Here is a 16,498-nt window from a genome sequence, read left to right as displayed (position 1 = left end):
AGGGGAGTGCGTTTGCCCAGGTTCTAGCTATGTTTGTCTGAAGGTGGGGCTGATAGAACTGTCCTCCCAGCATCTGAGCTCTCCCGCGCCAGCGCAGCGGACGACTAAGAAGCGGAACCCAAACGCGCGCGTCTCTGCTTCTGGCCGGGCGCGGAGAGCGCAGCGCGGTGCACCACGGGCGCACCGCACGGCAGGGCATGGAGGAGAGCGGCGAGTCCCAGCCGACCGCGGGCTGCAGCGATGTGCGCCCGAGCGTCGATCGCGGCGGCGGTGCCCCCTCATGGGCCCCCGAGGACGCCTGGATGGGCACGCACCCTAAGGTCAGGAGGCGCGAGAGGAGCAGGGCGCCGGTCCAGGCCTCTACCCCAGGCGGAACCCACGGGCCGTGCTCGCCTTTGGGCCCTTGACTCCCAACCGCATGGGATCGCCGTTTACGCGCGAACCTCACCGAAGGGGATCCTTTATGCTCACCGCCCGCTGCAGGCAACCTTGTTTTTGTTTGTTTAAATGAGTTGAACTCTTGTTCTGACACCGCCCCCTTCCCACTCCCTCAGACCATTCTTAGCTGGAGGAAACAACATTGAATACATCGCCCCTCAGGCCAGGTAGTAACCACTCCACTAATCTGAGTTTTGCTGTCTAGGGCTCGTTCTGGGGATGGTCTCATTTAATCCTCACAGTAACCAAGCAAAACAGTTGGTGGGTCATGGATAAGATGTAGTAGTCTACAATGATTAAGGTTTAGGCACAATCCTCATTTGCCTCTGCTTGGCAAATTGCTGCCCTGTACCAGTCATGGCCCAAACAATGAATGGACAGTGAATGGATATAAGGGTTTTTGTAGGAATATCAGGGACTAGATACTTTGGTCTAGTAACTTTAGTGGAATTGCAGTCTTCTGCTGGAGAGCAATATTTCATAGATAATAATCTAAAAACAGTCCAGAAAAGGAACAATTTGAAGATCTTTTCATCTTCTCTTGCTTGATTTTATCCTCCTGCTCCGATCCCCTTATTTCCCCTCAAGGTGAGATAAACAAACACTAGCGTGGAGATGTTATTCAGTGCGATAAAAGAACCAAAACATGAGAGGGATCATGGTGGTTAGGAGCATGAACTCAAAGTTAGACCGCCTGAGTTTGAATCCTGGTTCTGTCACCAGCTTTGTGATTTTTTTTTTTTTTTTTTTTTTGGTGCTAGTTGTTTTATCTCATTGTTCCTCAGTTTTCTCATCTGTAAAATGGGGAAAAGAATAGTACTAACCTTATAGGGTTGTTACAGAATTAAATCAGTTAATATTGGTAAAGCACTTGACATATAGTAAACACTACCTAAGTGTTTAATAAGTGGAACAACAGTAACAAATTTTTAAAACTTCTTCTAGATTTGATGTTACTATTTATATTGGTTGTTTGATTTTTCAGCTCTGCATTTGTATTATTCAGTTTGAAAATTACTTAGGTCGATCCAGTAACGCAGTATCAGATTTATCATCCTCAAACACCATTTTGATTATATTATTCCCATGCTTAGAGAATTTCCTTATGGGTAAAATTCAAACTATTAGCTTGGCCATCAAGACCTTGCCACCTGGTCCCCAATTGCCATTTCAGTGTCATTTTCAAACACGTTTAAGGTTTGAGGAGGACAGTTAATAACACCCCTCTTTTCCTGTACCTGTGCACACTTAGAAGGACGCCGATGGGGAAGTGTGACTTCAGATCTGCACCCAGGCAGGTCTGCTGACGCCTCACTTCTGCATTGTCCCTGCTTCCCCACCTAGTCACTGACATAGCTCAGATACCTCAGGCTTCTCCTGCAGGGGCAGGCCCCTGAAGAATGTTTGCTCAGTGCTGAGCAACAAGTCTGAAAGCAGCAGCAGCTTGCTTGGTCCTTTAAAAACCAACAATTAAATAACTCCCTACTCTTGAGTGAGCAGGGGTGGGGAGAGAGGCCAGGAGTGGTCTTCTTGCAGACTTCCTCCACAGGCAAATAAGAGACCAGGGAAATAGAGGCTCCCACTAACATGCGCCAACAAAAGTTCTACTAAAAAATGTCTCTACTCCTGGCAGATAGGTTTCTTTATAGGCCCTTGAATATGTGTTGCTTATTCCCACCTTTGTGTGATTACTCACACTGTTACTCTACCTTCTCTATTTATTTGAATCATACACGACAAGTCCTTCAGGGCCCAATTTGCATCCCACCTCTGCCAGGAAACATTCACCAACCAAGCCACCTGAGTGGAGCTCCTTTGACCTGTTGTGTCATGTTTTTTTATTCCACTCACTTGGTTTTTAGTCACTTACTGTCATGTATTTTTATTTACCTACAGTTGCAGGTGTGCGTGTGTTTACCCTAACAATCCATAAGTTTTTTAGAGATAGGGATCAGGGCTTAATTGCCATGTAACTCCCACTATACCTATAAGGGAGTCTTATATATTATCTATTTAATGAATAGTTGTTGATTGAAAGAAAATATTAAGAGATTCTTCCTTCTCTGTTTGACAATTACATTTTGATTTTCAGTATTTAGAAATGATGGAATTAGATATAGGAGATGCCACCCAAGTTTATATAGCATTCTTGGTTTACCTGGACCTCATGGAGAGTAAGTATTTGTTTTATTATTGTTTTGTTATTAGGGCGGTGGTGGGGGGATGAGGAGTTGGGTTGGCATATAGCATTTATGCATTTGCTATTAATTTTGTCACTGTTGTGATTTCTTTATTCCTTTACATTGGGAATTACTGGGTAACAGAAAATACTAGAATGATAAGGAGACATAGCATTATAAGTGATGTTTGCTCAGCTGAGTATTAGGTAGGTGTTTGGAATTTTTATCTTTTATTTTTGATAAACATTATTGTCCATTCAATGATGCACTTTCAGGTAAAAGTTGGCATGAAGTAAACTGTGTGGGATTACCAGATCTCCAGTTCATCTGCCTTCTTGGTACTGAGATAGAAGGAGAAGGGTTACAGACTGTGGTACCTACACCCGTCAGTGCTTCCCTCAGCCATAACAGGTGGGCAGGTGATTTTGATCTTTGTTTAACAGATTAGTCCCTTTCCTGAATAAAGTGCTAGGAATCATTAAATTAGAGGTAGTAATATATATATATATATATATATATATATATATATATATATATATATATACACATATACATACACACACATATATATATATAATATTTGTATACATTTTGTAAAATTTTATCTTCCACTTTTTTAGTTAACTCCAGGTCACAACAATGAACACTTACATACAGATACAAACAGAGCATTTGTCATTTACACTTTTCCTTTGAAAATAAAATATCTTAATATTCTGTCTAATATTGATATATCACAGATGCTTCAACAAGTTGGTTTTAATTAATGACAGAGATTCTGTAGAGATAGACATTGGAAAGGTTTGAAACAAGGAATGTGGTTAAAAACAATCTTGATTTTTCCCTCTCACAATGTGTCTGCCACATATTGTTAACATTTTCAGATAATCGGCTGTTCGATGATGTAAAAATTTGGAGGTTTTGTTCGTTTCCTCTCAAAGCATTTGTAGAGGTAGTAATATATTTTAAAAGGAATTTGGGGTACAGGGATCATTGCTTTACTCCTGGTTATTTGAGGAATAAGTTAAATATGAGTATTTAACAAGTATTCATTTACTGTAAAGTATTACTGTATTTTTCATGTTCATTGAGAATTGTTTCATTTTAGATCTTTTTAACTTTATAAAAAGGCATGTAATCATTTGAGGCTCACTTTATGTACTTAATGTCATAATGCTAACATTGATCTATTGTGTATTTTGGAGGTGGGGGGCTGCCATATAGCATTCCATCGTGTGATTGTACCACAGTTTTCACACCTACTCTCTTGATGATGGAGTGTTGCTAATGTTCAACTTCAGGGGGTAATTTCAAACTGCTTTCCAAAGTGGTTGCCTCAATTTACTTTCCCCTGCAATGTAAACAAGATCTTTGGAAGCTGTGTGGTCTCTTACATTTAGTATTCTCAGACTTTTAAATTTTTGTCAGTTGAATGGCTTATCTCATTGTGGTCTTAATTTGCAGTTCTCTGATATTGAACATTTATTTATATAGTTAATATTTCCTCTCTTGAGAAATGTATTTTCATATCCTTTGCCTACTGGATTGCTTATAGTTTTCTCATTGACTTCTAGGAGTTCTTTATATATTCTTTTTTTTTTTTTTTTAAATTTTATTTATTTATTTATTTATGGCTTGTGTTGGGTCTTCGTTTCTGTGCGAGGGCTTTCTCTAGTTACGGCAAGTGGGGGCTACTCTTCATCACGGTGCGCGGGCCTCTCACTACCGCGGCCTCTCTTGTTGCGGAGCACAGGCTCCAGACGTGCAGGCTCAGTAATTGTGGCTCACGGGCCCAGTCGCTCCGCGGCATGTGGGATCTTCCCAGACCAGGGCTCGAACCCGTGTCCCCTGCATTGGCAGGCAGACTCTCAACCACTGCGCCACCAGGGAAGCCCTATATATTCTTGATAATAATCCTTTTGGTTGTGTTTCTGAGCTTTAAAATCTGTCTTTCAGGTATCTTTTGATGAATACAGTTCTTAATTTGAATATAATCATATTTATCCATTTTTAATAATCAATATCTTTGTATCTAATTTAAGAACTATTTCCTGTCTAAAGGTCTAAAAGAAGTTCACCTATATTTTCCTAAGAGTTTTAAAGTTTGCTTTTTTTAATGGTATGAGAGGAAGGCTAGGAACCCTATTTTCATTTGGATAACCATTTTTCTCCACCTCCGTTTACAGAATATTCCCTCCTTTCCTTATTGTCCGACATATCATCTCTGTCATTTTCCAAGACTCCCTCTATGCATTGATTTGTTTCTGGGCTCTCTTTATATTCCATTAGTCAATATATTTATCCTTGTGCCAATACCACATTTTCCTAATTGGTAGCTTCATAAGAAGTCCTGGTATCTGGTTAACAAGTCTCCCTTTTTGCTTTTCTTCTTTAGAAGCTGTGGCAGGCAGCCTCTAAGATGGCTTCTTATAATCCATCCTTCTGACGGTCACACTCTTGTGTAATTCCCTTCCCTGGAGTGTGGTCTGGAGTTAGTGACTTGCTTTCAATAAATAAAATTTGGCAAAAATGATGGAATGTTACTTCTAAGATTAGATTATAAAAGACTATGGCTATTTGGGGTCTTGTGTTTCCATACAAATTTGAAAATTTTTTATTCTAGTTCTGTGAAAAATGCCATTGGTAATTTGATAAGGATTACACTGAATCTGTAGATTGCCTTGGGTAGTATAGTCATTTTAACAATATCAATTCTTCCAATCCAAGAACATAGTATATCATTCCTTCTGTTTGTGTCATCTTCGATTTCTTCCATCAGCGTCTTACAGTTTTCAGAATACAGGTCTTCCTGACTTCAGACTATACTACAAAGCTACAGTAATCAAAACAGTACAGTAGTGGCACAAAAACAGCTACATAGATCAATGGAACAGGATAGAAAGCCCAGAAATAAACCCCACACTTATGGTCAATTAATCTACCACAAAGGAGGCAAGAATATACGATGGAGAAAAGGCAGCCTCTTCAATAAGCAGTGCTGGGGAAACTGGACAGCTATGTATAAAAGAATGAAATTAGAACATTCTCTAATACCATATACAACAATAAACTCAAAATGGATTAAAGACCTAAATGTGAGCCTGGATACTATAAAACTCCTAGAGGAAAACATAGGCAGGACACTCCTTGACATAAATCTCAGCATTCTTTTTTTTTTGATCCATCTCATAGAGTAACGGAAACAAAAGCAAAAATAAGCAAATGGGACCTAATTAAACTTACAAGCTTTTGCACAGCAAAGGAAACCATAAACAAAACGAAAAGACAACTTACAAAATGGGAGAAAATATTTGCAAACATTGCGACCAACAAGGGCTTAATTTCCAAAATATACAAACAGCTCATACAACTCAATATCCAAAAAACAAACAACCCAATGAAAAACTGAGCAGAAGACCTAAATAAACATTTCTCCAAAGAAGACATACAGATGGCCAATAGGCACATGAAAAGATGCTCAACATCGCTAATTATTAGAGAAATGCAAGTCAAAACTACAATGAGGTACCACCTCACACTGGTCAAAATAGCCATCATCAAAAAGCCTACAAATAATAAATGCTAGAGAGGTTGTGGAGAAAAGTGAACCCTCCTACACTGTTGGTGGGAATGTAAATTGGTGCAGCCATTATGGAGAACAGTATGGAGGTTCCTTAAAAAACTAAAAATAGAGTTGCCATATGATACAGCAATCGCACTCCTGGGTATATATCCAGAGAAAACTCTAATTCTGAAAGATAATGCACCCCAGTGTTCATAGCAGCACTATTTACAATACCCAAGACATGGAAGCAATTTAAATGTTCATTGACAGATGAATGGATAAAGAAGATGTGGTATATATGTGTGTGTGTGTGTATATATATATATATATATATATATATATATGTATATATACATAATGGAATATTACTCAGCCATAAAAAAATGAAAAGAATGAAAAAAGAATGAAATAATGCCATTTGCAGCAATATGGATGGACCTGCAGATTATCCTATTAAGTGAAGTAAGTCAGAGATAGACAAATATCATATATCACTTATATGTGGAATCTAAAAAAATGATACAAATGAACTTGTTTACTAAACAAATAGATGCACAGACATAGAAAACAAACTTATGGTTACCAAAGGGGAAAGAGGGGAGGGACAAATTTGGAATTTGGGATTAACAGATACACACTACTATATATAAAATAAACAACAGGACCTACTGTATAGCACAGGACACTATATTTAATATCTTGTAATAACCTATAATGGAAAAGAATCTGAAAAAGAATATATATGTGCACACACATATATATATTTTTTCAGGTATACAGCAAAGTGATTCATATATGTGTATGTATATATATATATATACATATATATATATATATATGTATATATATAGTAAACAACTATACTTCAATAAAAAAAAAAACAACTATGGTTTCTGTCAGGCACTCTCTCTGACTTCCTTGTTCTGAGGGAAGCCAGCTTCCCTGTGAACTGTCCTAGAGAAAGTCTGAACGTAGAGGAGTAAAGGTAATTACTGATGGAGCAAGACTCTTGAGAGGTGGGGAGTGGTGGATTCAAGAGACTAGTTGAAGAGATTAATATTGAGCTAGAGGAGGAACACCTGAACCTCTGAGGCTGTGGGGCAGGTAGAAAGGACAGAGGAAGACATAGGTGTATCTGAGTGGGTTTACACACAGGGAAGAGGACAGAGCACCGTAAATTCTAACATGAAGCACTTTGATAAACACCTATTCCTTTCCTAATTCTCTATGATAAATGCATATTGATTTAATAGAAAGACCACTGGACCAAAGCCATAAGACCTAGGTTCTGGTCTTGACACTGACACAACATTTTCTTTGATGATTGGAGACACACCTAAGTTTTCTGAGTTTCACTTCCTTTGTGTTTTATTGAGGGATATAGATTATCAGTAGATAACATGTAAGATCCCTTCCAAATCAAAGCTACCATAATTGGTTATTTTCATTGTGTGTATTGCGTAAAATTATATTAAATTAATTTTTAGATTTCTATTAAATATCTTTTGTATGTGTGATTTGTTATGAGAATTGTTTTTTGATATATCAGGCTATTTATACCCTTCTTTGAGAGGCTCCTTACTCAGATTTTTCTGTGTATTTGAAAATCAACACACAACAATTTTACTAGCATTATTTCCAATAATGCTTCTTCTGTCTAAAAGACTTAATAATTCACTCCTTAAATCTCTCCCTTTGTGTCTTTTAATTACTCCAACAAATATCATCCTAGCTAGTATTATTAATATACTATTTGTTTGGAGAAGGAACTACCATTTAGAATTTACCTGAATTTAATCCTAAAAAATAAAATCAGTAGCCTGTTTGAATCAAATCATTGCATAAGTCTAGAATAAATTTGTGTCCTATTAATTTCTAGTTTTTCCCAACTGGTGATTATTGCTTTTCTAGCTTTTTAAGTTTGTTTTCTTCTTTAAATAAAATTAGTTGGAAGGTTAACTTAGTAATCCATTTTTATACTCTTGCATTTAATAACTCAGAGGGCTTAAGTCTGTGTGTTTTTTTCTATATAAATATTCATAATTATATTATGCAGTGGAATAATAATACACAAAATAGCACAAATGAGGCCCAATACACATTAGATTTATTATGCCTTTTATGGTATAAAATTTTCTCAACTCAAAGTATGCAAATAACATTTTAACAAAGATTTGTGTGTGTATGTTTGATTTCATTTCTCAGTTTTTAACAGGAGTGATATTTTTAGGTAGTAGGCAAGCTTTTATCTATTTTTACTTCTATGTGTACTTTGTATATAAAATGTTACATATCTAACAGAGTTGCTGCAATTTCAGACGTTTGTGGTTAATGTAGGAATTTTCCTTCATTAGTAACACAAAGAAAATTATTGACTTTGAAGCTTTGGCAGCCTTGTATAGGGAAGAAATTCATTAAGCCAAGTCCTAAAAGTATTTGGGTAGGAATTTATGAAGGTAGCTCACCTTAAAAAAAATACATTTTTTTAAAATTTAAGAGAACAAACAGCTCTTACTTTATCTGATAATAAATCATCTACAAAAATAAATCACTCTGTGTTCACTTTTAAATATCATTACTGTCAGATAATATTGCTTGGACTTTTTAGTTTAGCAAATATTTATAGACAATTATGTGTCAGGAAGTGATCTAAGTGCTAGGAATACCGTGTTGATCAAGACAGCCTCTTTCTTTTTTTGAGGTATAATTGACAGGCAACATTATATTAGTTTCAGGTATAAAACATGATGATTTGATATTTGCATGTATTGGGAAATGATCACCACAATGAGTCTAGTTAACATTCATCACCATACATAGTAACAGAATTTTTTTCTTATGACGAGAACTCTTAAGATCTACTTTCTTAGCCACTTTCAACTATGCAATACAGTGTTATTAACTGTAGTCACTATGCTGTACACTACATTCCCATGACTTATGTATTTTATAACTGGAAGTTTATACCTTTTGACTCTTTTCACCCATTTCACCCACTGCCTCTGACACCCACCATTCTGTTCTCTGTATTTATGAATTTTGTGTGTGTGTGTGATTCCACATATGCATGTGATCATATGGTATTTAAGACATTCTCTTGAAAGTAATGTTCTAGCACTAAATGTTGGCTGGAAAATAAATTTTATTTCATTTTTTGGTAATTGTTAGATGAGATCTGGTAAAAACAGAATTGTCCTTTGTTCAGAGATTTAATTAACTGTAATTTGGGACCACCTCCACTTATTTTATTGTTAGGTAATTGAATAACAAGGGTAGTGGAGTACTGATAAGTACTTTACACAAGGTTGTGTCAGGACCCAAAAGAAAGACAGAAAAAGCCTCCTGAAAGTTGTAAGACACCATGTTTTAGTAGGACAAGTGCAAGTAGTTAAATGTGCCTGCCTGCCTAGCATGGAACCCAGTTCAGAGTAGGTGATTAATGGCATCGATTAAGGCCACTAATGAACAAATGAATGTATAGAGCTCACGAGAAAAGAAGGGAAGGATGGGACATGAGGCGGGAAGAGTTACGTACCTCATGAAGGCCATCACTGTTTTCACTTTTTTGCTGTTACAAATTGTACTGTAACAAAAAGCCTTGTAAATATATCCTTGTTCTCATGTATAAGAGTTTCTCTAATGTAGAAACCTAGAGGTGAAATGGCTGGGATATATAACATTTATACCTTCATCTTTACTGGTTATTACTAACTTGCTCTCCAGAAGGTTATCAGTTTATGGTCCCACTGACAATATATAAGTTTGCATAGACTAGGAGAAGAGATTTACTGACATATAGCTGACAAAGATTAATTCAGAATATGTAAATAACTTCTGTGCCTCAAGGAAAAAAACAACCCAAATGAAAAACATGGGCAAAGAATATGAACAGGCAGTTCATAGAAGAGGAACTCAAATGCTCAAATCTATTTGTAATCAGGGAAATACAAATATAAGATGTGCTTGTTCATGTTTATCTTGATGATGCAGAAGCTTTTCGGACAGTTTATGTTGTTATTGTTTGACAAAAAGAAGGTATGGGGGGATCTTTGAACAGGGCTACAGCTAGCTCATAACATGCCTTGGAGTGAATTAGAAAAAGGGACTCCCTCTGGACATACAGAAAAAGTCTCCACCAGGATTCAAGGTTTGGCAAGCACCATAAATCAGATTTCAGATGCACTTGTACCTGGCATCCTTATGCAAGGCACAGTCTGTACAATATACATGATTCCCTACCCCTGAAGCATGTCTGTTGAGTCCTAGGTTTCCAGAAGGAACTCTAAAAATTACTGGTACATGGATGGTGTTATTGAAGGGCTTTAAGCAGGGCAGTGATGCTGTAGGTTATTCCATGTGGTTATAAGAGTATTTTGCATTTGTAGAGAACGTCACAGAATTTCAAAGTACCTTCACATGTATACTCTCATTTCATCAGCTCTAAAATCCTTAGTGGTATATAGGGTACTTGTTTTATCCTAATTTCACATATAAAAAGCTTAGATTAAAAATGTGGTTTTATTTATGCTCTACTGTTTCCAAAAGATAATAAAGGATTAAATGAGTTGCGCCAAGATCTCATAGTAGATAACAAAGTCTCATAGCTATAGTTCTTCTTACTTTGTTGGTAATTTTAAAATCTTTTACTGTAGAATAAAACCAGATACAGAAAACTACATAATATAAATGCATAGATTGAGTTACAAGGCAAACATTTTGAACACTTGTAACCCACCAAGTCAAGAAATAGAACTTTTCTAGCCATCCTAGAACCCCTTCAGTGTGCCCTGTCCTAAGCATTACCTTTTCCTTTCCCGTTATTCTTACTTTTATAATAATAACTTTTATTTTGGCTGTACTATTTTATGGTGTAATCATGGTGCATTTCAACGTTTCCCTGTCCTCTGTATTTTCTGAAAATTGGCAACTGGAACCAGGGCTTGATTATATCATATTAATAAGACTGTAGCTGGTGGTCTGTTCTTTTGTCAGGAGGCATGTAATGTCCTTTTACTTTTTATATACATTTTAAAATCAACTTAATTTCTACAAATAAAGCACTTCTTTATTTGCATCTCACAAATTTTGCCCCTTAAAAAATGTTTTTGGTTATATCCTGTAAATCTCTGTTGATCTGCAGTAGAGTCCAGCAAACTCTTTCCGTAAAGCTCTAGAAAGTAAATATTTTGGGATTTGCAGGCCATTTGGGCTCTGTTGCAGCTCCTTAGCTCTGCCATGTTATGGTGAAAGCAGCCCTAGACAATACATAAACAAATGGTGTGGTTCTTATAACTTTATTTACAAGAACAGAGGGCAGTCCAGATTTGGCCCATAGACCATTGGTTTACCAACTCCTGATCTGTGGGTTTTGCCTCTATCATTCTCTTTTCCTTACAGTTTTTCTATTAAAGAACCTGGGCTGTTTGACATGCATACTCTCCCATAATCTGGGTTTGTCAGTTACTCACGGTGCATTTCAACATGTCTCCCTGTCCTCTGTATTTTCTGCAAATTGGCAGCTGGAACCAGCAGCTTGATGAGATGCAATTGGATCATGTTAGTAAGATTGTAGCTGGTAGTCTAGTCTTTCATCAGGCAACATATAATGTCTGGTTACCTCTCTGTGTGATCTTAGTAGCATTGATGCTTAATGCCTAGCTTTGACTAGTGGTTTTAACCTTTGTTGTCATTGTTGTTCTGACCTATGATTCTAGTCTACTTCCTTTGAACTGCAGCACAGATACAGTAGAGCTTTGGTTCATATATTGTTCCCAGGACCTCTTAGTGCTGACTTCCCCCTTTGACTTTCACTCAAGAAAGCACAGTAGAATGGGCGTAGGTGAGAATGGTGATATATTATGGGGAATATTAATTTTATATTAAAATATGACCTGCCAACTTTGATGCTTTGTTGTTAGAAACAAATTACTTACTACACACTGCACAACAAACCTGAGCAAACCAGCTGTAAATCATTATCCTAGACTGTGTTGCTTAGCTGCTTGATTATAGTGCTTTTTTTTTTTTAATGCTCTGTATTCCTCAAAAACTTTAAATAACATTTTTATTACTAGGGAATCTGGGTAGTATACAAAGCCCAAGAGCCAGAGGAGTTGGCAGTTGCTGTGGGTGCAACTTCATGTTATTTACAAAGGGCATATTACACATTAAGGCATGATAGCTGTCTTCTTTATTGAAGTCCCAAGTTTTGGAGTCTGTTGTTTGTAATACTGGACCACACTCTGTCATTTACATAGTTAACTACAACTTAGTTATAAAATATTTCCCCAGTGATTACAATAAATAATCTCACTGTAGCTCTTAAAACTACAGCTATCTTGCTGCTTGACTGCTGAGTGGCAGAGTGGCATATGTATTTGCAAGACTTGTTCTTTCCATTATTTATTTTATAGTGTATATGTATTTGGTGACTCCTTAAAAGGTAACAATTCTAGACAACATTTAATGTTATATGTGCGTCAGTTTCTAAGAACTCCCAAACAGTTTTTGTATCCATTTCCTATTTATTTTCCCAGGCTTTGGACCTAGTGATTTTATGTACATAGTTTCTGGCAAGAGTACAGACAGATTCCATTACAGAGCAAATGTGTATTTGAGTAGCAGTGAGTGAATGCATTACTTTGAGCAAAAGTACAGTTTATGATTGGTGTTTTCTGTAAAGCAGTTATGCATAATATTTGCTCATAGTTAAAACACTTTGGCGTATTTTTCAAGTCTCAGAAGGTCTTATGTATACTGGTCCCTTGTGAAAATATTGATTTAATACTACTTGCTGATCTCCAGTGGCAGAATAGAATTGGTAAAATGCCTATATCTGATACCTAGTGGGAAAATTATGTTGATGGAGTATGAAATTGTTTGTGTTTCTTGAAGGGAAAGTCACAACTCCTTTTTCTCTCATCTAAAAATACTTCCTAAAGCTAATGTAAAATAATCTTTAGCTTACATTTTAAAATAGTATATTAAGTTATGTATTCGGATGGCATACAGAAAGTACTCTAGATTGTTTCTTACTAAAGTGAATCTAAGAATCCATGTAGCAGGTTTGGTCAGTGACCGTAGAGGTATGACTACAGTTTCCCCAGACTTCGTGATGATATAAAATCATAGTAATAAATTCACAGAGGTCAAAGAGATCTGATGAATTTAAAAATGAGACAACCAGAGGAATGCTAATGAAAACAAGGGTCTTTTTCAGAACTAAGGAAGCAAATGAAGTCAAATTTATGTTCACATGGCTTAATTAGCTTCTCTTTGGACCATCCTGCCATTGATATTTGTTGAGTGTCCCTAAAGGTGTGAAGTATATTACAACAAAGTTAGGATAATAGTTTTATAGGCTTCTGTAATTATTAGTATTATAGGTAGTTATAAATGGGAAAATATCTTAAGAAACTGACACAAGGACCCATAGCAAATTGTGAGAAAAAAAATGTTTTTCTGCTTTTTAGCTATCAGTTTTGGGGTTTGTTTGTTTGTTTTCTGATATAACTTATGTTGTCTTCCAATTTCAATGTCAATTTTGTTTCTTCAGTAAAATATGAGAGACGTGCTGAAAACTGAATCCCCAGTTGCCATATTTTAAGCTTATCTGCTTTTATACATAAGTTTAAAAAAAAAAGCTCAGCAAAGTGTTTTCTACAATCATGAGATTCAGGGACAGTTAAGATACTGTTCTTTGAAATGCTCTATAAATCTCCTTTGTTACAAAGGACCATAGTTCCTTGCTTAGTAATACCAATGAATCATTCATCCTTTTAAACCCAACTGAATTATAAATGGCTGTCTTCTCTCAGTGCCAGAGAAGGATAGTGGATAGTTTATGTGAAGATGGAGCCTGTCTAATGATCATTTTATCCCCCCCACTTCCACAAATTTGTGGCATTTCTTTTGATGTGTGGTGATTGGTAACCTCTCTAAAAGAGGTACCTTCAGCCAGTTTATCTGAGAGGCAATTTTTCCAAATATTCTCTTTCTTAGCATCTTCCAGTCTGAATATTACTCTAGAAATTTAGAAAAAAGCCTTCAACATTCCATATACCAAATTGGTCATCTGCTAGTTCAGCAGCCATAAGGCTAAAAGCCTAAGAACTTCTGTCATTTGGTTTGATCAGAACTCTTTTGGCAAGATTCTTGTACAATTTATGCTATAAGAGAAGTGAAGACAATTCATTCAGAGCCAAAGTTAGGATTTCTAGCCTGTGATTTTTTAAATCTGATGCTTAGCTTATTAAGCCATATCGACCTGTTTCTTACAGCATTGTTGTCAACGTTTTCAATGTTTCAAAAGAATACATTCTTCCTTCTTCCTACATTGAATCAAATGAATTGCAGTTCTTTTTTCTTTGTTGGAATTAATGTAGCTTTTAAATACAGTTTTTAAAGACTGTAAGTAGTAATTTTTCTTTTCTTAAAGGTCATGATTATTTTTAAAATATTTTATTAGCTCTTTATGTGTTATCACACAGTAACCCAGGTAATAAAATAGACCAACTGTTTATTTTTAAATTCATTGTACCAGTGTTTTTATGGGGAGAAGAAAAAGAACCCATATTTTAAAACACTGAGATGTGTAGGAAAAATTAAAATTTTATTTATTGTTCTTATACTAAAATTATATAACTTTCAGTAAAAATACTATGAATGTATATAATTATACTTTTTCTTTAAGCATTAAATGTAATGAATATAAATGAATATTAATATAATTATAGACTATCTAGAGTCAAAGAAGCATGTTTTGGTTTGGGGGGAAAGGATAAAAAAGTAAATTGCATATTTCTCCAGGATTTTCTAGTTTGCTCATTCATTTACTAGGCGTCTGTTGTGTGCTGGACTCAAGGGATCCAAAACATCACAAGATGCTCACAGTCTTCAACTGAGACGGACAGCCATTTATAGCCATCGTGATGAATGTAATGAGAGACGTGTACGAGGCACTGAGTAGGATTGCAGAGGGAGGAGATAGAACCTCGGCTGGTGGTACAGGAGGTGCGGGAGGCTGAGAAAGCTTCCTGCAGGACGAGCTGTTTGCAATATGTGTAGGCATTCCATGTGGAATAGAGCTGGGAATGGATGTTCCTGACAGAAGTAATAACATGAGCACGGTATTGAGGTCTGAGAGAGCATGGAAACTGCAAATGTTTCCTTAAAACGGGATATTAGTAATGGCAGAGGGACGGCGTGCCTGCAACTGGTGAGAAAGCACTGGATTAGGGGTGTGTGTGTGTGTGTGTGTGTGTGTGTGTGTGTGTGTGTTGATGTGAGAGAGATGGGAATGGGAGAAGGAGGAGGGAGGGAAGGAAGGAGAGACAGAGATAGAAAATATGAAAAAAGTACCCCTTCTCCTGGTAAGCAGTAGATCAGGAGAGGCTGAAGGGGTTAGGGAATTCAAAGATAAGAGAAAGCTAAGTCAAGTGTTTTGCCACTTTGGGAGATGCTGGTATATCCTGAAAAAAAAAAGGTAGGAAAATTATTTGAATCAGAGTATTAGGAATTGTAATGCTTGTTTCCATTTTCTCTAAAAATACCAATTAAAATATGCAAATCTGCTAGGATATAAGAAATGACCAGCAGTTAGTGCAAAAGCAAATTTTAGGGATTTGAGGAGATTAAGTAACTCTCTCCATCTCTTGCTGTTTCACAAGCTTCCTTTGTTGAACCTTTTCAAGTTTCTGGCCTCAAAAGGTTAAAATGTTCCAGGGCTTAGGCCTCTGAGCTTTTCTCTTCTTAGATAGCTTCATCTGGTTCCATGGTTTTAAATATCATCGATATACTGATGACTTGCAAATTTATGTCTCTTCCTCTGCCTCTTCTATGAATCTAAGACTCATATTTAACTGTCTACTTGACATCTCCACTGAGATCTAAATGGCATCTCAAATTGCCATGTCCAGAATGAACTCTTTCTGTTTTGTAAATAAGTTCATTTGTACCATTTTTTTTTTAGATTCTGCATGTAAGCCATATCATATGATATTTGTCTTTTTCTGTCTGACTTACTTCACTCAGTATGACAATCTCTAGGTCCATCCATGTTGCTGCAAATGGCATTATTTCGTTATTTTTAATGGCTGAGTAATATTCCACTGTATATATGTACCACATCTTCTTCATCTATTCACCTGTCCATGGACATTTAGGTTGCCTCCATGTCCTGGCTATTGTAAACAGTGCTGCAATGAACATTGGGGTGCATGTATCCTTTCAGACCATCTTTTTCTCTGGATATATGCCCAGTAGTGGGATTGCAGGATAATATGGTAGCTCTGTTTTTAGTTATTTAAGAAACCTC

The 16,498-nt window shown here is 36.5% G+C and overlaps 1 protein-coding gene across 2 annotated transcripts in view; it reads left to right on the top strand.

The window, feature by feature from the left end:
* The window catches only part of TSEN15 (tRNA splicing endonuclease subunit 15), a 31,047-nt gene continuing 14,549 nt past the window's right edge, over positions 1–16,498 (top strand). Inside the window, exons 1-3 of one of the 2 annotated variants that reach the window (XM_082402192.1) lie at positions 1–320; positions 2,531–2,612; positions 2,894–3,029. In XM_082402192.1, the coding sequence (XP_082258318.1) occupies positions 198–320; positions 2,531–2,612; positions 2,894–3,029 (341 nt within the window). In that variant the 5' untranslated portion in view covers positions 1–197. The remainder of the gene's footprint in view (positions 321–2,530; positions 2,613–2,893; positions 3,030–16,498) is intronic. The other variant, XM_082402193.1, reaches the window with a different exon arrangement.

The sequence above is a fragment of the Balaenoptera borealis genome (genome assembly GCF_965194805.1).
Source record: "Balaenoptera borealis genome assembly, chromosome: 1".
In the NCBI taxonomy this organism is placed as follows: Eukaryota; Metazoa; Chordata; class Mammalia; order Artiodactyla; family Balaenopteridae; genus Balaenoptera; species Balaenoptera borealis.
This window is presented reverse-complemented; position numbering and strand designations above follow the sequence as displayed.